The sequence below is a fragment of the Notolepis coatsorum genome (assembly GCF_963971535.1).
Source record: "Notolepis coatsorum genome assembly, chromosome: 18".
In the NCBI taxonomy this organism is placed as follows: Eukaryota; Metazoa; Chordata; class Actinopteri; order Aulopiformes; family Paralepididae; genus Notolepis; species Notolepis coatsorum.
In genome coordinates this window covers 53,578,559-53,601,929 of record NC_140182.1, presented here as the reverse complement: position 1 = coordinate 53,601,929, position 23,371 = coordinate 53,578,559, and the positions used below count along the sequence as shown (strand labels likewise).

The window sequence follows — 23,371 nt, the reverse complement described above, 5'->3', positions numbered from 1 at the left end:
CGTCATTGAGATCAATATTTCAAAAATCTGTGATCGCAATCATATTTCTCCCCCGGAGACTTGAGATCTACTGTTGATCCCCTCTCAACTCTCCAACGGTTCAAGAGCGCCATCTGGTGGCCGATCGGCGGATCGCTCAAACCGGAAACGGAAGCTGGTGCTCATTCCAATTCGGTCCGATCACTCGCTAATAGTCCCGGGACTCAAGCTAGACACAATGGATAGCAATCCGTTACCAATAACTCGATAAACAACATGATTTGGACGTATATACTATTATACAACCTGGAGATGGATCGCATATTTCAACATCCCATAATAGGAATATTTCTGCTCCACGCTCATCGCCCAACGCTACGAGGAAGCTACGGTAAGTTTCAGCGTTATTTTTTAACGTGTTCGATACAAACTGCTCTAATGATCATATCACCCACACTAGATGAATCATCTAACGTTGGCCACGGAATTATAAACGACCCCCCCCCCCCCATCCGGTCAACATCAGATGATAAGTAGTAACTTCTAGAAGCACGTCCATTTGAATTTTTTTATCTCGCGCAGATCGCTATCAAACTGTATTAGATCATCAGTATAATGCATTTAGGGCTATAAATCACGTTCTGGAGAATGCTGCAGAAAACGATAAAAACATACTTATACTTTAGACCGTATTTTAGTATGAATATGTGAATGAAAAAGTATAACGTTGCTACACCCTGAACAATAGATACTTGACGTTGAATGGGCCATAGTAATGTCAATTTAGCAATACAATTTAAAAAGTTATAGCCCTGCAAAGAAGGGGAACTTCTCCATAGACGAATAGAGCTGGCGTGGGATGGTTTATTATGAATATAAGCCTGGCGACCAAAGTGTTAAGTCTGCTATAAGCTATTATCCCTCTCGTGTGTGTGTCTTTATGCAGATCTTTATGCAGTTTTAAAGCACCTTGGCTTTGTTCTGAATGCACTTTGTTGTAGTTATCCTACAGAGAAAAGAAAATGCACTTGACTAACCCTTTGATCGCCGGGGTTAAATTCATAATTTACCATCCCTCGCCAGCCGTATTTAACATGGAGAAGTTCCCTTTCTTTGCAGGGCTATAACTTTTTAAATTGTATTGCTAAATTGACATTACCATGGCCCATTCAAAGTCCTATATCTATTGTTCAGGGTGTAGCAACGTTATACTTTTTCATTCACATATTCATACTAAAATACGGTCTAAAGTATAAGTATGTTTTATTGTTTTTATCGTTTTCTGCAGCTTTCTCCAGAACGTGATTTATAGCCCCAAATGCATTATATTGATGATTGTATACAGTTTGATAGGAATCGGTGCAAGATAAAAAATTTCAAATGGACGTACTTCTAAAAGTTACTACCTATGATCTGATGATGACCGGATGGGCGGGGGGTCGTTTATAATTCCGTGGGCAACGTTATATCATTCATCTAGTGTGGGTGATATGATCATTGGAGCAGTTAGTATAGAAGACATTACAAAATAACGCTGAAAAACTCACCGTAGCTTCCTCGCGCCGTTGGGAGATGAGCGTGGAACAGATTTTTTTCTATTATGGGATATAGAAATACCCGATCCATTTCCAGGTTGTATAATAGTATATACGTCCAAATCATGTTGTTTATCGAGTTATTGGCAACGGATCGATATCCATTGTGTCGAGCTCGAGTCCCGGGATCTATAGCGAGTGATCGGACCAAATTGAAATGAGCACCAGCGTCCACTTCCCTGTTTATGCCCTGGGCGATCTACCGATCGGCCACCAGATGGCGCTCTTGAACCGTTAGAGTTGACAGGGGCTCACCAGTACATATAATGTCTCCGGGGGAGAAATATGATTTCGTTCACAGATTTTTGAAATATTGATATCAATGACGCTGTACAGCGTCATCGGCAGAATAAGCATATAAGCATGAATGACGCTGAAAAGCGTCAACGGCGATTAAAGGGTGCACATTTTGTTGTATGTAAAGTCAAGAGAAAATGTTTAAATTGTACAATCTTTCAGCAGTCAGTCTGGAATGCATTCAAAAGTGCTGAATAAATGTTTTATAGGCCCATAATAGTGATTATTAATATTATTTAAGTTAAGTTTTGCCATAATCATGTCTTTTGTCATAATCAGGTAGCTAAAAAAATAAATAAATACATTATATATATATTTATATTAATCATTTTCGGCCATTCGGCATTCGGTTTTCGGCCAACTGTTTCCTATTTTCGCTATCGGTTTCGGCCAAGAATTTCCCATTCGGTGCATCCCTAATCTTTAGAGTAGGGCGATAGACCACCAGCCCTGATTCCAAACTCTAAGCATAACCAACTTCGAAAGAGGGCGACTTCGAAAGATGGCCTAAGCCTAACCAGTTTGAAACAAGGCGGACATTAATACAATTTGCAATCAATCAATCAATTCAATAACCCACGCTCACTTAAAACAGCGCACCTCCCAGCTGCTTCTATAGAAAGTAGGTTAAAAAAAATTGCCTCCTATAGGGCAAAGAGAACTTTTTTTTTTTTTTTTTAACCCGGTACTTTCTTTCTATAGAAGCATTTAAGAATGAAGTTCTTAACAGTTCTTAACCAGTTCGAAACAAGGCGGACATTAATAAAATTTGCAATCAATCAATTCAATAACCCACGCTCGCGTAAAACAGCGCACCTCCGCGTGAGCTTGTGTTGTTGGTTTGATTGATTGCTTGAAAATTTTATTAACACTGAAATGCATGTCCTTTTGACGAATGCCATCTAACGACAGACTTCGCGCAATATTTATTTAGTTCCACAATGACTCATGACCCACCAATTACATAATACAACATTGTGTAAGAAATACATTCGCCTTGAGTCTTGACAGAATCGTTTTTGATTTAGTCGTTATGACGCTTTCAACACATCCATTCATAAAGATTATTGTCCGCCATCTTGCTTTCATTTTTAAAACCACGAACGGCGGAGTGATTGTAATTCGGTTGTGGGCAGGTTATGAGATCACGAGCGGGGATTATAAGAAATAACCACAAGCCAATCAGAATCGAGAAATTTGTATGCCATTGTATAAGTAAGGGATAATGTATAGCTACGAGGTCATTGTCGCAAAATAATTGACCGACACAGAGTTTAGAATACCGAGGCGCCTCGCCGAGGTGTTCTAAACGCAGTGAAGGTCAATTTTTTTGCGACAATGACCGAGTATAGCCTTACATTATCCCGCTTATTACATGGCTAACTTACTAACAATATACCTAATTAATTTTACACCATCGACAAGACGAGATCAAATGCAGACGCAGTTGTTCTGTTCTGTGGCTCCGCGCTGTCATCGCCGGCAGCTTGCACTGATGAGTGCAGCTGTGCATATGCTGAGCAGCTTTCATGACTGCGATCTAAATGCTTGATTGCTCCGGCTGCGAACAGCGGTCATTATTGCTCGGTTGCCCCTGACAGCGGTCAGTTATCGAAAAATAACTGACCGCTGCTATGGGCAACCGAGCGCTATTGACCAATCACAATCAAGCATTTTATGAATGTTTAAACGCCATGTAATAAACTATAATAACTCTGTACGATTAGCACTGCACTCAGTAGTACTAAATTGTATATTTTGTACCCAGTTTAATCACCTGTACACATTGTATATTGCTTTTGCAATTTACTGTTACATTTGCAAACTTATTTTCGTTGTACTGCTGTATAATGACAATACATTTTAATCGAATCTACTCTAATATTTCTGAGTACTGAAGAGTGTACATATCTATCAGTCTGATGACCACTGATGTGCATTGGATGGTGGTCGCACCTCCACCACTCAGCACTAACCTTGGGCAACATTTTTTCCAGAAGCCTCTGGGCGAGATACACACTCCTCCCAGCAGGAGGCGCTCCTGGCAGCGCTGCAGGCCAACCAAGTCCTGTTGCTGGAGCAGCTGCAGGGTGATCAGGGGCTGGAGGAGGTGAGGAGGCTGAGGGAGGAGGTGATGGCCGGGCTGACCTGGTTCTCCCCTGAGACAGAAGACCCGACATGGGGCTTCGTTCAGGAGTGTCTCCTCCTGCTCCTGTGCCTAGCCCGGCACCTTAGAATCCAACTAGAGCTCTTCAGTGAAACCCCTGCACCCTCAATGTCCAGATTACGCACCCCGGAGATGGCCCCACCCTTACCCCCGGACGTGCTCAGCGTGAGCCAGCAGAAGACTCTAGGGGCGGCCCTCCAGTTTGTGGTCTCCCTGGGTCTCTGTCCCTACCTGGCTGCAGGGGTGGGGCTGTCGCTGGGTCGCAGGTACGATATTCTGCATGTAGGGAATGGGATCATAGAGTTCAGTCAGTGGCAGGGATTAGGGGTATAACGATCTCAATATAGAATCAAAACTCTATTGAAATGTTTTTTTAAATCAGACATTCTGAAAGTTACTCTGTGGAGTAAAATGTCAAGTGAGCCTCAGTCAGCTTGTACAGACAGGAGCTTGAGCCCACTGACTTTGTTTATGGCTAACTATGGCTACTAACTAGTATGAGGAACAAATTTCTTTTTTTTGCCATGATGGAAATTGTATTGTTTTTTCCTTGTATATGTATTCAAATGTGATATATTGCTCAGTCCTAGTTTGAAACTAACCCTCTCCTAATCCCCTGGTCGGCAGGTCAGTGTTCGGGGCGATGGTGGAGGGGCTGGTCCGCAGAGACATGACCCCTGCTGCGGAGCGCCGTCTCCTGACCACCTCTGGCGTCCTGCTGCAGCTGGCAGAACTGTCGTCCCTCGCCACCCTGCTGTACACGCGCCACCTCGGGGACGTCATGGCAGCACTCTGCCAGCTGGGCCACCGGCCGCACCGACCTGGGGGAGGCAGCAGTGACAAGGAGGGGAAGGTAGGTTCCTGGCTGATTTTCTTTTCTCGCTAAGGTTCCTAGGTGATTTTCTCTTCTCGCTAAGGTTCCTAGGTGATTTTCTCTTCTCGCTAAGGTTCCTAGGTGATTTTCTCTTCTCGCTAAGTTTCCTAGGTTGGTTTCTCTTCTCACTAATGTTGGATTTTGCGATATCAACCAGTAATCACCTCGTCACCTGTGGCTCCGTGAAGTTTCTGCGTTGTGTTTATCTCTTTCTCATCGTACTAGCTGATACACGATATCTTCCCCGTTGATGCATTTGTCTCAAAACGAATTCAACAGTAATTCAAAAGTATTCAACAATACTCTTATTATTTTTCTTATATTCTTGCTTACCTGTCTGTTAAGAGAACAATAAGAAAAGCCACTGCCACATTCATCAAGCCGTTCTTAACGTCGAAATCGGTTCTTACCCAGGTCGGTTGCATGGTGAATTCCACTCATTCTTAAATTCAAATGCGTGTTCGCGCTAAAACATTTGCATACAGACACGCCCACCATCTCCTTATAAGGTGACTGAGGCGTGTGTAAAACAGCTGAGTTTCAGCGTCTGATTGCTGTCTGATCCATTCAACAGGAAGCGATTTGCAACAGATCTCAAAATGACACACACACGACTCGTGACTCAGTGCATGTGTGTGTTCCTGTGGGTCGCTCATTGCATGTGTGTGTTAATCTGATGACAAATAAAGACTTATACTTGTACTTATACGTATACCGCATACTGTATAGTGCGAAATAAATCGTTCCAGCAAAGTAGGCATTGTCAATACTGAACGACTTGGCGACGCTTGTCAAGAACCAATCGCGCAGTAGGTTGGGAAATACTGGAATGCGCTCAGAACTATAGGAGCAGAAAAGAGAAGAGAGGAGAGGAGAGGAGATGTTGTATGCATTCTATGCGTACAGCCTGGGCAGCCAGCATCTAACTGTTCTAACAGCAATATATAATGTAATAATATAGTGTTGGCGATGTAGCTAGGTCCCTGTCCATTTAGAGCTTTGTATGTAAGGAGAAGAACCTTAAAGTCAATTCTAAATGTTACAGGAAGCCAGTGTAAAGCAGCTAAGACTGGACTAATGTGCTCTCTCCTTTTGGTTCTAGTTAGCAGTCGGGCTGCAGAGTTTTGGATTAGCTGAAGCCTCTGTGGTTTTCTTAGGGAGACCTGTGAAAAGTGCATTACAGTAGTCTAACCGGCTAGATATGAATGCATGAATTAGCTTCTCAGCATTGTTCTGATTAATAAATGGTCGTACTTTTGCTATATTTCTGAGATGGAAGAACGATGTTTTCGTCACTTTGCTAATATGAGAATTGAAGTTCAGTTCTGAATCTATGATAACCCAGAGACTAGTAACCTCAGATTTGATCCAAGGGGTTAGTCCCCCCAGGTTCTTTATTAATGTTTCTTTTTTAGTTTTGGAGCCGATAATTAGAATTTCAGTTTTGTTCTCGTTTAGTTTCAGGAAGTTCTTACTCATCCATTTATTTATTGCCAGTAAGCAGTCTGTAATGGAGCTAATCGCTGTATCATTTGGTTCAGCAGATATGTACAGTTGTACATAGCATAGCTATGGAAATCTACATTATGTTCTCTGATGATATCACCCAGCGGTAACATGTAAAGGGAGAATAGTAAAGGACCTAAGCAACTCCCTTGTGCAACTCCATAGTTGTTGTCGTATATATCAGACATGTGATCTCCTAGTTTAACATAGAATTTCCTCCCTCTGATGTATGTTTTAAACCAGCCTAGCACATGTTCTGAGAAACCGACATGGTTTTCAAGACGATCGATTAGAATATCGTGATCGATTGTATCAAATGCTGCACTGAGATCTAACAGGATAAGGATGGAGATCTTATTCTCGTCAGAGTTTAGTCTGAGGTCACTGATTATTTTGGTGAGGGCAGTTTCAGTGCTATGATATTTTCTGAATCCTGACTGAAATTCTTCTAAGATGTTGTTTTCTTCAAGAAAGGAATTTATTTGAACTGAAACTATCTTTTCAAGTACTTTACTAATGAATGGTAGGTTGGATATTGGACGATAATTTGCCATTTCATTACTATCCAAGTTAGTTTTTTTTAGTAATGGCTTTACAACTGCTGTTTTAAAGGCATCTGGGAAAATACCAGTCCTAAGGGAAGTGTTTATGATATCTAGCACAGGGCTTGAAACACTATTAAACACCCGTTTGAAGAAAGCTGTAGGTATAGGGTCAATGTCTGAGGTGGAGGGTATAGGGTCAATGTCTGAGGTGGAGGAGTTGCATTCTGAGACAGTTTTGCAGAGTACATCTAATGTGATGCCTGTGAAACTTCTCATGGTTACATTGCACGGTTTGCTGCAATCAGCTTTATTTCCATCATGAGTAATGCTGGCCCTGATCAAGGTTATTTTGTTGTTAAAGAATAGTGCAAGTTCTTCACACTTAACCGTTGATGACTGAGGAGGTGTAGGGGCAGTGTTGAGTAGTACATTAATAGTGGAAAAAAGGATTCTGGAGTTTCCAGCATTTTCTGTAATGATTTTAGAGAAGTAATCTTTCCTTGCTAAGCGGATGGTTTTATTATAAGCAGTTAAAGCATCTTTGTATATATCACAGCATATGGTGGTTTTTGTTTTTCTCCATTTTCGCTCCGCTGCACGACATTTCCTTTTTTCTTTGTTGACCGTATTATAGTTCAACCAGGGCGAGGCTCTAGTTTTCTTCTTTTTCGTTTTTAATGGAGCGACAGAATTTAATATAGATGACATTGCATAATTTTTCTACCATTTCATTTAGAGAGCTGTCATGATTGTGTGGTTCATGTAGTCTGATAAGATCAATGAACTTTGATTCAGCCTTGTCGTTTAGGAGCCTCTTTTTAACTATGATTTCTTTTTTGTTTTAGTAAGGGTTATTTGAGTATCAAAAAATATACAGTGATGGTCGGAGAGAGGTAATTCAGTTATTGAGATATTTGTTATGCTTAGCCCAGTTGTTATAACTAAGTCTAGTGTATTCCCAAGCCTGTGAGTTGCATTTGTTATATGCTGTATTAGGTCAAAGCTATCCAGTAGATTTTTTAGTTCTATAGTTTTAGAGTCTGTTTTCTTATTAAAATGGATGTTCAAGTCTCCATTTAGGATCACCTTATCATATCCAGTAACACATAGTGAGATCAGTTCAGAGAGCTCCTGTATAAATATTGGTGAGTGTCTAGGCGGGCGGTATATTGTGACGATAATAGTTGATTCTGTTTTGAGCTCAATGGCAAGATATTCCATCGACATGAACTCGCCTAGTTCTGTGATTCTAAACAAGAGTTTTGAGGAGAAGATTGCTGCAACTCCTCCGCCCCTTCTATTTTTTCTGGGTATTTGAAAAAAGTTATAGTCTGGTGGACAAGCTTCTATCATTATTGATGTAGCTGTGTCATTATTTAGCCATGTCTCTACTAGGCAGATGCAATCTAAGTTATTTTCTTTAATCGGATCATTTACTAAGAATGTTTTATTATTCAGTGATCTGACATTTAGGAGGGCTAATTTTATTTGTTGGACTTCGTTAGAGGAGGTCTGCTTTGGCTTGACCTTGATGGCCCTGAGGTTAATAGCAGGTAAACGCATTGATGGTGTATATTTTTCACTATGCCATTGGCTGGTTATGATTACCGGTATGTTTTGAGAGATGGCATGGCAATTGTGCTATACTGCACCGTACTGACTGTACTGTGCTTTCGGGGACATTTGATCAGACGAGATGGCCTTGTGTGATATGGGGGGGGGGGTACGCCTTGTGCTGCTGCTGCACCTCGTGGTGAGATTGTGTCCTTCGTGATTATCTCTCGTGCTGGTATGAGTATATGATCCTATACGTTATGCGTCATCATGCGCGGATGAAAGGGGGTGGGGGGTCGTTTATAATTCCGTGATCGTCAGTAAATGCTTTATGTAGTATGGGTGATATATTGATCAGATCGGTTTGCAGTGAAAAGAATAAACAATTGAGCTGAAAATAGCGTCAACGTCCTCTTACCGTGCGTCAATGAGACTGGCGGTGAAAGATCCCAGGTATAGGACGTCGAATGCCTAGGTCCATTTCCGGTTTGTATGTCGCAATAAACGCCGAAATCATATAGATTATTAAGTTTATAAAGCGATCGATATGTACATTGTGTCTGTCGGGAGTCATGCAACAATATCTGACGGCCGGATGAATTTAATTGACGCACAGCCCCCATATCCTGTTTACCAGTGTAACTCGCCCGACCATCCACCAGGCGGCGGTATTGAGCCGTTGGTTTTTTTAGCCGTAGGGTCCAGCTGCACCCTGCATTATGAATGCCATGGCGAAAAAATGAAATATTGATCTCAATATCGCTGTACAGCGTGGTCTGGCGGTATAAGCATGGCGGGCAATAACGTTTTAAAGCGTGTTAATTGCCCCCAAATACGACTTTAAAAATACAGAACTTTTCAATAATAATAATTATTATTATTTATTATTATAACTCATATAGCGTTCTGTCTGAAATGGATTATATATTGCTGTTAGAACAGTTATGCTCTGGCCGCCAGTGATGTACCCGAACGCGTTCAATGAACGATTGTTCATGAACGCGTTCGTATTTTGGGCGAACGTGAACTGAACGTACTGTATATCCGCTAAATGAACACAATTGAGAACGCGCTCATTCTCAGCGCTGTATAACGGCGTTCAAACGTGCGTTCATTCTCAGCACTCTATTATAACGGTGTTCAAAGATGTGCCAGATTTCATATGCATTTCAGCCGAAAACCCAGTTAAAACACACTGTAAACGGGCTTCAAATGTATGCGGAAAAACCACCCGATCTGGCAACGCGCCTGTCACCCCCTGGCTACGTCATCAGACTCCTCACAACAAGCAGTGGAACCGCGGAATCTGCGAGCAGTATGGACGAAGCCGAGAGCTGCAGCAGCACTCGCTCAGTCAGACTCTACCTCTAGACGTCGGCGTTTGAGCATTTAAAAGAGTTTAACGTTAAAGTCAGTACTGACTCAGACGGAAACAATCTAACGTTTGTCTGTAAACTTTGTCCACTCGGTTTGAAGAAGTCGAGTCGTCGACAGCAACATTGAGAATATGCAAACGTCCTGTTTTAGTTTTCATAATAAAGACAATTCAAGCAAAGTTTTTCCTCATGTTTTTGAAAATATACTGTAGAGATGAAAGCTGCAGCTACTAGTGTGGACTGAATGGGCGGCAGAAAAGCGTTATGGAAATGCCAGTATTCCGATTGCTGTCTGTGGTTCAATAATTTTTACAAATAATAGCTTGCAGCAACGTATTGAAAAAAGAACTAACAAAATGGGTCGTTCAATATCTCCTTTATGTTCTAAATGTCAAACAGACCTGGGTACCTACAGTCTATCACTACTTTTGGGAATCAGTGTTTATCCAGGTTCTGGGGCCAAGTGATTGATTGATTGATTGATTGATTGATTGATTGATTGATTGAATGATTGATTGAACACTTTATTAACAGATTGCAGAATGGGTACAGTACAGCTCAGTCATATATGATGAATTGAAAATGGGGGACCCTGATGTAAACAAGACGAAAGTCTTTCTCTGGTCTGCATCCCCTTAACAATTGTATATGAGCTGTACTCTACTGTACCCATTCTGCAATCTGTTAATAAACTTTTCAATCAATCAATCAAACACACAATTGTTAAGGGGATGCAGACCAGAGAAAGACTTTCGTCTTGTTTACATCAGGGTCCCCCATTTTCAATTCATCATTACATGACATACAGATAGACAATATATTTAAATTTATTTTATTTGCGGATGACACTAATCTTTTTTTTTCTGGTGAGAATGTCCAGCAGCTTTTAGAAGTCATCACATCTGAAATGAAGAAATTGAAGGAATGGTTTGATAGAAACAAATTATCATTGAACTTGAGCAAAACTAAAATTATGTTGTTTGGAAACTGTAGATTGGATACTCGGGTACAAGTTAAAATAAATGATGTGATTATTGAAAGAGTTTATGAAAATAAATTCCTAGGTGTAATAATAGACCATAAAATCTGTTGGAAACCTCACATAAAACATGTCCAATCTAAACTCTCACGAAGCATTTCAGTCATGAGTAAAGTAAAGCACATTCTGGATAGAAAATCACTCTACATTCTCTACTGTTCACTAGTTTTACCATATTTAAATTACTGTGCTGAAGTCTGGGGAAACAATTGTAAGTCTACACTACAACCACTTTTTATACTCCAAAAAAGGGCCATAAGGATAGTTCACATTGCAGGTTATCGTGATCACACTAACATATTGTTTTTGGAGTCAAAGACTTTGAAGTTAAATGATCTTGTGGAATTTTAAACGGCACAATTAATGTATAAAGCAAAAAGTCATGCACTTCCAAGAAACATTCAAGAATTGTTCTTTGATAGGGAGGCGGGTTATAATCTGAGGGGAGAACACAATTTAAAAGTGCTAAATGTACGCACTACCATGAGAAGACACTGCATCTCGATATGTGGAGTGAAACTGGAACAGTCTAAATGTGGTGCTAAAGAAATGTCCAAACATGAGACAATTCAAACTGATGTATAAGGAAATGATGTTCACAAGGTACAGGGATGAGGAAGGGACTTGATATTCACGGGTGTTTACATTTGTATTTTATTTCTTTCATGTTTTACATATATAGTTTTTGTTTTTTTGTTTTGCATATATATATATATATTTTTTTTTTATGTTTTAAAATAGTACACTCATTTGAGTAGTGGAAAAGGGGTAGGATTAAATAAGTGTATACTTCTTCCTACTCCTTTTCGAACATGTAGATTGAGTTGTGTTTTGCTTTTGTTATTGTTTGTTTGTATTCATTGCATGTTCGAAATAAAGATTTCAAATCAAATCAAATAGACAGTACTGCTACATCTATACATTTATGACATACCAGATTTGCAAATGCAGTACTGTTTGTGATACAAAAGAGTCCAGAAAAGAGAGTATATACATTGACGTAGAAACTGTACATGTGAGGATTGGAGGGGGTTGGAGGTGGGGGGGGGGGGGGGGGGGGGGGTGGGGTGGGGGGTGACACCCTTTACAATTCAAACTATTTGATAAACTTCTACTTTCAGCCCGGAAATGCATTCTGATAAACTGGATTAAGGATAAGCCTCCATTTTTACAAATGTGGTATAGAGAGATCTTCGGTGTGCTACCCCATGAAAGACACTGTGCAATGCATAGAGGCAACAACGCTTCCTTTCAGGAGGTGTGGGCCCCACTATTAGACTATTTTCCTGCTGAAATTTCTCGGATCCTTCTAAAGGCCCAGTGCCCCATTGTATGGACAGACCTAGGATAGGAAAAAATAAATATGTGAATGGGCTCGAGGCAAGTGCAATACTGTACAGTGCCTGTCTTGGTTTGCTTTCCTTTTTGCTTGTTTTTCTTTTTGTTTTGTTTTTGCTTGCTTATGGTGTGGATGATGGCATAGAGATGAACTGGAGGACCCCCCCCCCCTTGTCCCAATGTGTGTTTTTGTAATGTAAGTAACTGTACGTGAAAAATCTATATAAAAAAAAATTCAAAAAAGAACTAAAAATAACTAAATTAGTTCATTTTTGAAACCATGAACTTTAGTTCAACATTTTTAATTATGAACTGAACTAGTTCATTTTAAAAATTGTGAACTGTGAACTGAACTAGTTCATGTAGAAAGTGAACTTTCCCAACACTGCTGGCCGCCTAGGCCATTGATTGATTGAAGATTTTACAATTTACAACAGATTGCAGAATGGGTACAATACAGTACGGCTCAATACACACAATTGCTAAGGGGATGCAGACCAGAGAAAGACTTTCGTCTGGTTTACATCAGGGTCCCCCATTTTCAATTCATAATGACATTTATGACATACACAACATACAGATATACAGATATATATCATGACATTTATCATGCCATACATGACATACAAATATACAGTACTGTATACGTAGCATAGAACGAATATTTAGAGATTGTCTATATCAGTGGTTCCCAAACTTCTTGTTTATGCGGACCACTAGATTGTTATCAAGAACATTTGCGGGGGGAGCTCCAGTAGCTCACCACGTACCTCGAGCGCTATTTCGGCGCCGGGGACAACCGTGCTCGTCACGGATCTGGGGTTTAGCGAGTTCGAATCCCGGACTGCAGCCGTGCCTTTCCCAGAGTGTCTTCCCCCCCATCTGTACCCCTTCAGCCTGTTTCTGTCGGTCATTCTTGACCAGAATAAATGCGATAAACGCTAAAAAGAGCCAGGGGAATGGCCAAAGTTTAAAAAAAAAAATAACATTTGCGGACCACCTCCTATGCAAACAGTAAAATATAAATAAATAATCAACTGACTTTGACCAGCGTCTGCGTTCCGTTTTCAGAGTGGATTTGAGAGCAGTCTGACTTGGACTATAGTATGCGCACTGCCAGTCAGGCTTATGCGGAGATATTCAGACTCTAGATCTATTTGCAGAACCAGATGAGTGGCTGCTTAACCGTTAAGTATTTCCCAACCTATACTGTGCGATTGGCTCTTGACAAGCGCACAGTAGCTAGTCGGTTCAGTATTGACGAAGCCTACTTTGCTGGAACGATACATTTTGCACATACTGTATATACAGTACGTGTGTGTGCGCGCACTGCGGGAGGTGGCCAGAAGCGTGCAACTACTATTATATTACTACTATATTAATACCACTATATAGCTATAGGTGCTGTATGATGACAATACATTTGATTCCTATCTAATTTTTATCCATCGCAAAACGCTCCAGCGCTTGAATACAGCCGGGGGATCCGCTCATACAATGCAGACCCAAGTTCACACACGGCTCTCGTATTATAATGAGCCCGCGAGGCATGTCTCTGTATGCAAATGACTTGCGCAAGAACGTGCATCCCCGTTTAGAATGAGTGGGATTCAACAAATCTGGGTAAGAACAGATTTGGACTTTAAGGGCGCTTTCATTATAGTTTTGGTGGACTCTGTGCGGACTCTGTGCGGTTTGGGGGGTGAAGTTGCAACATTGTTGCATTCTTCATTTGGTTCGTCTGCATTCACACTGCAATTTGTCAAGCGCACCAAACTTTCTGAACAATGTCACGTGGTCGAAAAGGGCGCTCGTCTATTGGACACAATAGAGAGTGGAAATGTGTGTGCGTGACTGCGAGCCCTAACGTGTGTGCGCGCGTGGGTGTGTGTGTGACTGCGAGGGTCTCATCTTCGAAAGACTTAGCGATATGTTTCGGGCTGGATGTGGGTATAACGTCCAGCCAGGTCATCATACCAAGGGAACTTGTCTTTCTCGTCCCCCGAACTCCTACTTTTTCGAAGCAAGTCACAGACTTTAAATAGGCTAATTGTTTTTTCAGCCTGTTATTCGTTTTAACTTCTTTAATCGTTTTAGAAGGCTATAGCCAAAGTTGCCTTTTACGCTTAGCCTATATTTTACGCACTGTGTTTAGCCTATATTAAATAGTCTAATTGTTTTTTCAGCCTTTATTCGTTTTAACTTTCAGCCTGTTAATAAATGTCGTTAATTCAGTATTTAACTTCTTGAATTCATATTTATTTAGGCTATGCTAATTAAAAACACAAATGTTATGGACATCTAATTTAATTCTCTGCTTATTTATTAATATATTGCTGACGCAGTTTTTTTTATTTTGACGTGGCATTGATCCATTGTTCTATTGAAGCCCATTACCACCATCCTCTCGCTAAACAACTTGTACACTGTGTTGTTTTTATGAGTGCCCACAAGTAGCTGTTTAATTTGGTCTTCTGCCCATATTTCTATCAGGGCTTTCACCTTGTCATTCGCCCACGTCTGTCCACGAGACATGTTTACCGCGTGCTTGTTTTTCCTTTTACCCAAGATGCACAGTTTATCAGGTCACTTCCTATATTTGGTCCGCGTTTGGTCTGATGAAGCGAACCGAGACCTACGTTTTCAGGCGGACCAGAGTTTGCATGTTTGGTCCGCACCAGAGTTCGACTGAGCATTCACACCACCCCAAAAAAAGCGGACTATCCGAGAAAACGAACTCTGGTCCGATAGTCCGGACCAAACAGCTCTGGTGTGAAAGCACCCTAAGAACGGCTTGATGAATGTGGCGGTGGCTTTTCTTATTGTTCTCTTAACACATTCAGGGCCATTGGGGCCCGTCTAATCCCACTCTATGAGGCCAGCTTTTCATTACAAGGTTTCACTGTGCGTGAGGTTGTTTGTAGAGCTAAATCTATATTTTATATTATTGCTATGTGTCCATTGTCATTGTCAATTGACAGTATAAACCTTCCCTTCAATATGCCATAAAGAAATAATTTTTTCATCAATACGTTCCTGTTTTATAGCGTCGTGAATATGAACTATATACCGCAATGGTCTAGGGTAATTCCTGCAAAGCTAGTTATAGGGCGCTAAGCTAATAACATTAAATCGATTGGCGTTTCGGCCCTACACAAGCTAGAGTTAAAAATCAAAATGCATATGATCGGTATCATGTTCCCCAATGAATGCATGAAAGGGGGGGGGGGGGGGGCGGGGGAAGTTGTTTCTGATTATTGATTACCAATAACAGCATTCGTTATTGCAACATAGCCGATGGCTATGAGAACAAGGCCCGATCACACTGAAATTGACGTCAAATCGCTCTTACCTGTGGCCGGTTGGATTCCAAAAATGTCCCAGTTATTTGATCGCCATCTGGTAGGTCGGTATGTCCATTGGCTGATGCTATATTCCTTTACTGCATACTGAATTCGGCGTTGCAAAAAGTATTCCAGGTGATAAGGTAAAACCCTCGCTTCAGGCTAACAGAAAAGCTAACCCGGACCGGAAAAAAAAGTTACACCAGGTCTGAAACAAGGATTACTGCATTCTCGAGACAGCGCCACTACCAGGATCTGGCCGGTACTGCACTTTCCGAGTCCCAATAGGCATTTTCCAGCCAAAATACAGCTCTGACATTGAGTAGGATATTAAAATGGAATAAAAGCAAAAACGAGTTGGCCTTCTTGGGTCGTCTCCCAAACGGGTATATATATATACGTGGTTGGCCAGGAATGTGTTAACAGACGGGTAAGCAAGAATATAAGAAAAATAATAAGAGTATTGTTGAATGAGGCCCATTGTCACCTTCTCTTTTCTTTAGGATTCATGTGATCAAACAGATAAATTATTCATTAAAGTTTTTTTATTTTCTTTAAATGTAGTATGAACTCAGCATAGAAGAACGCAAGACCTGCAGGAAGGCCCTGCAAAGTCTTCTGGGTAAAGTCTACCAGCCAATCGTAATCAAGGAGCTGCTGATCCTCCAAGGTGGTCCTAAACAGGTGTGTGTGTCTCTCTCTCTCTCTCTCTCTCTCTCTCTCTCTCTCTCTCTCTCTCTCTCTCTCTCTCTCTCTCTTTGTGAGTGGAGCGGAGTTCGGAGCTTGGTGAGTGACTGCGTGTGAGTGAGTTTCTAACTTTTTCTATTTATATGTTGTTTGTCAAGTTGTGAATTAGAGTGTTGCTTATTTATTGTTAGGTTGCTGTTTTAGTGTGTGTTGTTGTGTTAAACGGAGTTTAGAGGTTTGTTCTCAGTCCGTTTGTCTAAAGCCGACCAGCTGATGCTGGTCGGCAGAATAGCAGGCGCGCAGGATGGCTGATTTGAACAAATTGAGTAGGAAACACGGCATTAAGATTGGCACCGTGTTCCCCTGCTCAGTTGAAGAGGTTAGTTTAGCGGTAGGTAACGTTGTTGGTTACAACAGTATTAAGTCTGCAGGGAAAATGAATAGTGCTGTGGTTATCTTTCTAGATCGAGTTGAGAAAGTGAATGCAGCAATTGAACGCGGTATTATTGTTCGGGACCTGCACGTTCCCGTGTTGCCACTTGCGCAACCGTCAACTAAAATCACGTTGTCTAATGTACCACCATTCATCTCTGATGAGTTTCTGATAAAAGAGCTGTCCAGACATGGAAAGATAGTCTCTCCCATTAAGAAGGTGCTTACAGGATGCAAATCACCTTTGTTGAAACATGTTGTTTCTCATAGACGATTTTTGTATATGATTCTGAATAACAGGAATGATGAGTTCAACATGAGATTCCATGTTAAAGTGGAAGATTTTGATTATGTATTGTTTGCATCATCAGAGACCATGAAGTGCGTTGGGTGTGGGGGGGGGGGCATGTAATTAAAGCATGCCCTAAGAAGCTGGCTCAAGAAGCGCATGCAGATCTTGGGGAGGGAACTAGTGGGCAAGGAAAAGAAACGTCAAATAATGAGACTGTGGTTTTAGAAATTAGTGGTAAGGGACAGTCAAGAGTGGCTAGGAAAGAACCAGCTGCTGTAGACGGGGCTACAGTTGGGATACAAGCAGAGGTGGCCAGGGATAAACCAGCTGAGACAGACAGGGCTACAGGGGAGCTACAGACAGAAGTGGCCAGGGTTAAACCGGCTGCTGCAGAAAGTGCTACAGGGGAGCTACAGACAGAAGTGGCCAGGGTTGAACCAGCTACTGCAGAGGGTGCTACAGGGGAGCTACAGATAGAAGTGGCCAGGGTTGAACCAGCTACTGCAGAAAGTGCTACAGGGGAGCTACAGACAGAAGTGGCCAGGGTTGAACCAGCTACTGCAGAGGGTGCTACAGGGGAGCTACAAATAGAAGTGGCCAGTTTTAAACCAGCTGCTGCTGAAAGTGCTACAGGGGAGCTACAGACAGAAGTGGTCGGGGTTAAAGAAGCAGCTGTAGACAGTGCTACAGTTGAGATACAAACAGAGGTGGCCAGGGATAATCCAGCTGAGACTGACAGTGCTAAAGGTGAGCTACAGGAAGAAGGGGCCTGTGAGAAACAGACAGACAGTACTACAAGTGAGATGCAGGTAGAAGGGGCCTGTGTGAAACAGACAGACAGGGCTACAGGAGAACTGCAGCTAGAAGGGGCCTGGGAGAAACAAACATACAGTGCTGCTGTGTCTGGGGGGAAAACACAGGAGAGTAGCAGTGGTTTGTGTGAAAGCAGTGCAGGAGTTAATGACCAGACGAATGAGGTGGAAATGGAAGATGAGGCTGTTTCACAATCTGCACCTCATAAACGCAAAGGAATGACTTCACAGTCAGACCAGAGTGAAAGTGAGGAGTATGAGTCAGATGGTAGTGACATATCTGAGTTAAGGAAGTCACAACACAGAAGATCACTGTCAGTCAAAACCATCAAAACTTTGCTACAGGAAACAAAGAATGTTTGGGGCTTGAAAATAGAGGAACATATTCCTGATACAGAGGCTTTCTATACGTCTGTCAGGTTTCACATGGGAAATAACAGCTTTACTAAGCAGAAAGTGTATAGACTAAGGAAATTACTGCCAAAGGTCAGAAAACAAATTCATGAAAGGAAAACAAGTGGCAACTTTTAATTTATTGTTATTGTGCGTTTTAGTCACTCCTCTTCTCTCCATGGAACATTTTAAGGTTGGAACTTTGAACTTGAATGGGGCAAGAGATGTGAGAAAACGTGCAACGCTGTTTGAACTGGTCAAGTTAAAACACATTGATGTTCTTTTTATGCAGGAGACACACAGTGATAAGGTGAATGAGGTGGAGTGGAGGAAGGAATGGGAAGGTGATCTAGTGTTGAGTCATAATACTACAATTAGTAGTGGAGTTGGTTTTTTATTCTCAACTTTTTATTCCTGCTTCCTATACTGTAGAACATGTTGTAGAGGGTAGGTTCATTGTAGTGAAAGCACATTTTGAAACATTTAATGTGGTTTTATTGAATATTTATGCTCCTTCTAAAGGGCCTGAAAGAAAGTTTTTTTTAGATATAGTGTGTACTAAATTGTCCGATTTTAGTTCGGATGATTTCTTATTTTTTTCTGGAGACTTCAATTGCACAGAGAATAACAGTTTAGACAGGAATCATAATGAACCCCATCCAGCTTCTCAAAGTGCATTAAGAAAGCTTGTACACACACACGGCTTGGTTGATGTGTGGAGGAGGTTTCATGGGAATGAGCGCCAGTATACATGGTCTCATTGTAGGGATAATGTTGTCTCCTTAGCTAGACTTGACCGTTTTTATTGTTTTAAACATCATTTTAATGTTTTTAAAATGTGTAAAATATTGCCTGTTGGTTTTACAGACCATTCATTGGTAATGTGCAATGTCTTTATTAAAAATCTGGTGCCTAGAAGTGCGTATTGGCATTTTAATTCAGCTTTGCTCCATGAAAAGGATTTTTTTTTTTTGATCCACTTTTTCTCCCATTTTCTATATTTTTTCTCCCATCCCAATTTCGTATCATCCAATTCAACCCTCCCCTGTCACGAACGCTGTTTCTTGCCTCCCACAAGCCGGCTGCAGTGAGGACTAAGTCATACATAGCACAAGTCCCCTCCGGTACTTGAGGTAACAGCAGTCGCATCTTTTCACCTGCGCAGCTCGACCTCTCAGTGTCGAGGAGTAACGCGTGGGAGGCTCACGCTGCCCCCGACACTTCCTGATTCTACTGCGCAGGCGCACCAACCGACTTGTAGGAGTCGCTTGTTCACAACGTTCGATCCCCACCCTTCAGTTTTTCCCTCCCCGTAATACGGCCAATGTGTATTACTGCGGACGACCAGCCAAACTGAAAAACAATGTGGAGAGCTGGATTCGAACACGCGAATCCTAGCGTCTCCACACTGGTGGCGAGTGCCTTAGACCACTACACCACCTAGCCGCCAGCTCCATGAAAAGGATTTTAGGGATGTTTTTAGTTTTTTTTGGGTCCTGTTTAGGAGTAGGAAGAATGAGTTCTCTTCTCTTAGGCAGTGGTGGGACTGTGGCAAAGTGGAAATTAAAATGCTTTGTCAACAACACACTCTCAATGTAACTAGAGACATCACTACCTCCATGAGAGATTTGGAGACTGAGATAGTGGACCTTGAGAAAATGTTTGGGTCCACAGGAAATCAAGGACAGTTTGAAGTCCTTAATAAAAAAAATGGCTTTAGCTGACCTGCTAGGTGTGAAGGCTCAAGGAGCTTTGTTAAGGTCTAGATTTATGAATGTCAATGCTATGGATGTGCCTTCCAGTTACTTCTTCGGTCTGGAAAAGAAGAATGGACAGAATAAATTCATTCACTCTCTTCTGTCAGAGACGGGGCAGGACATCACTGATGCCAGTCAGATCCGGAGACGGGCCGTTGAGTTTTATTCTGCTTTGTATAGCAGTGAGTACACTGACAATGATGTCCTTCTACAGTCTTTTTGTGAAGGATTGCCCACAGTATCACGGGAGTCGAATGTGCTGCTGGAAAGACCTTTGGACTCGTCAGAGCTCTATTCTGCCTTACAGAGCATGGGTGGCGGGAAAGCCCCTGGTATTGACGGTTTGACGGTGGAGTTTTACAAAGCCTTTTGGGACATTGTGAAAGACTACCTTCTCGAGGTATTCAATGAAAGTCTGGCTGAGGGTGCGTTGCCGCTTTCGTGTCGCAGGGCAGTGATAACCTTACTGCCAAAAAAGGGGACTTTGCAGGACATAAGGAATTGGAGGCCTGTGTCAATTTTATGCAGTGAATATAAGATTTTGTCAAAGACCTTAGCAAACCGTCTGAGAGAAGTGATGGATCAGATCATACATTGTGATCAGACCTATTGTGTACCTGGCAGGTCAATATTAGATAATGTATATTTAATTCGTGATGTTTTGGGTGTCTCTGATTCATTGGGATTGAATACTGCTCTTATTTCAATAGATCAGGAGAAAGCGTTTGACCGCGTTGAGCACAATTATCTCTGGAGTGTTATGAAGAGTTTTGGGTTCAGCGATGGTCTCATTGCTATGGTGAAAGTTTTGTATCAGAACATTGAGAGTGTGTTAAAATTCAATGGTTCTCTATGTGCTCCTTTTGAGGTACAGAGGGGTATTAGGCAAGGCTGCGCTCTCTCTGGCATGTTATATGCAATTTCATTGGAACCCATGTTACAATCATTGAGAAATGAGATGAGGGGTTTAGCTATACCTGGGTTCCAAGATAACATTGTTTTGTCAGCTTATGCTGATGATGTATTTGTAAAAAATCAAAATGATGTAAATATATTGGAAAGAATGGGCTGTATCTTCTGCCAAAATAAATTGGAGGAAGAGTGAGGCGTTAGCTGTGGGAAACTGGCATAGTAGATTACCTGTGTTACCTCAAAACACGATCTGGAAAAGGGATGGTTTTAAATATTTGGGGCTATACCTTGGAAATGACACGATTGTACAGAAAAATTGGGAGAATGTGGTGGAGAAAGTAGAAGGAAGGCTGTTTAAGTGGAGATGGCTGTTGCCTCAGATTTCCTATAGAGGCAGAGTCCTGATAATAAATAACCTTGTGGCATCTACCTTGTGGCATAAGCTGGCATGTGTGGAGCCTCCTTCAGGCATGTTGGTGTGGTTGCAGGCAAAGATGGTTGATTTCTTTTGGGATCGCCTGCACTGGGTTCCTCAGAGTGTTCTGTTTTTGCCCAGAGAAGAGGGAGGGCAAGGCCTGGTTCATTTAGCGAGTAGGACAGCGACTTTGAGGCTACAGTTCATACAGCGATATCTGTTAGGACCAAGAGATTTAGTTTGGAGAGAAGTTGCCTCTTTTATTCTTCGACAAGTAAATAGTTTTGGACTTGATGTATCTTTGTTTTTAACAGACCCGACGACTTTAAGGTTAAATGCACTTCCTCCTTTTTATCAGGGGGTTTTTAAATGTTGGACACTTTTCAAGTGCACAAGAAATACTTCTACTAAATCGTTGCACTGGTTACTTGAGGAGCCTCTTGTTCACGGTGCAAGGATGGACATAGGCGACTGTGCAAATCCTGGGCTGACTGGACTGCTGTGTGCTGCCGAAGTGGTACGCCTGAGACGGCTGGCAGACACAGCAGGACCAGAGTTAAAGGATGCTCAGGCTGTGTGTTCGTTATTGGGCCTGAGGTCGCAGCGCTATGCAACCAGGGTGCTGGATCTCTGGAGACAGAGGTTGACTGTTGAGGAGCTGGGCATGCTTAGATTATACAGCAGTGGAGCATTAAAACCGGATAAACAGGATGAGTTTCCAAATATCTACCTGAGCCCTGTACTGGGAGAAATGTCTGGTCCTCTACTTTGTATAAAGGGTTCAGCTTTTTACAAAATGGATAGGAAATCGTGGTACAGAAACTGTGTCAAAGTAATTAATAAGAAATGGCTAAACAACAGAGTGGACACTGTATGGAGGAGTAGGCTGTGTGCAAGTAATGACACTCAACCTGTGTGGAGGGTTTTATATAACCCTCCTTTAAAAAAACAAACGGCTGACCTTCAGTGGAGGATTCTGCATGGTGCTGTGGCAGTGAACGCTTTTGTTTCCATCATCAACCCAGAGGTGGATAATAAATGTCCTTTCTGTGGGTTGACTGAGACTGTTTTTCATGCGTTTTTAGAGTGTAACAGGCTTTTAGGGCTGTTTGAGCTGCTCACCGACGTTTTTAGGCTTTTTGGTGAAACCTTTTCTGTTATTGGTTATATTTTTGGAGCAGGATATAAAAAAGACAATAAGAAAAAATGGCAACTGCTTAATTTTCTGGTGGGGGAAGCTAAGCTTGCAGTCTATGTAAACAGGAGAAACAGAGTGGAAGATAAACCGGACCAGGATGCAGTATTAGTGTGGCGCTGTAATGTGAAGGCTAGAGTCTGGCTGGAGTTCAGGTTTTATAAAGCTATGAAATGTGGAGGCTTTTGCTCAGGAATGGTGTTATGGAAATGTGATTTGTGATGTCTTTGATGATGAATTGGTTTTTAACAACATTATGAATATGTGAATCTCTATTTATTTATTTGTTTGTATTGTTTTTTTTAATCTTGAAGATGTAAAGTCTTTTTTAAAGGCTTGATGTAAAGTTTTTGTTTCATACAGTACAAAATAAAGTACTTTAAAAAATCAAAAAAAAATCTCTCTCTCTCTCTCTCTCTCTCTCTCTCCTACAAACTGCAGTCCATTAAATTATCTAAATGATTGGTCAACAAAAAATCCTATCCTAATCAGTTTAGCATCCGTTGATTAAGAATTTATTTTCCTTTTTCAAGACTAATTTTGAGATGAGATCAAATCTTGTTTTTATAAAGACAATAAGTGTAGCTGACCAGAATGTTGGTTACTACTAATTCATTGAATAAAACAATGTAGGTATATATTTACAGTACATATTTTAAATGAACTTGTCCTGTTAACACGAGATAGCAATGCAAATCCAAAAAAAGTATTAATCTGAGTTATTTAAATACAATTAAAATGTAACCTTCTGGTAGGCCTATTTTGAACATTATTTTATATCTCAAAGTGAAAAATAGAACCATAGGTTAATTATTTAAAAAAAAATTAAGATTTATTTTTTAGCCTTTATTGCTTTTTACTA

General features: G+C 41.3%; 1 protein-coding gene across 1 annotated transcript in view; it reads left to right on the top strand.

Moving 5' to 3' along the window:
- The window catches only part of tango6 (transport and golgi organization 6 homolog), a 150,970-nt gene that overhangs the window by 33,675 nt on the left and 93,924 nt on the right, over positions 1-23,371 (top strand). Inside the window, exons 2-4 of the mRNA XM_084334981.1 lie at positions 3,869-4,304; positions 4,666-4,891; positions 16,179-16,298. Of these exons, the coding sequence (XP_084191107.1) occupies positions 3,869-4,304; positions 4,666-4,891; positions 16,179-16,298 (782 nt within the window). The remainder of the gene's footprint in view (positions 1-3,868; positions 4,305-4,665; positions 4,892-16,178; positions 16,299-23,371) is intronic.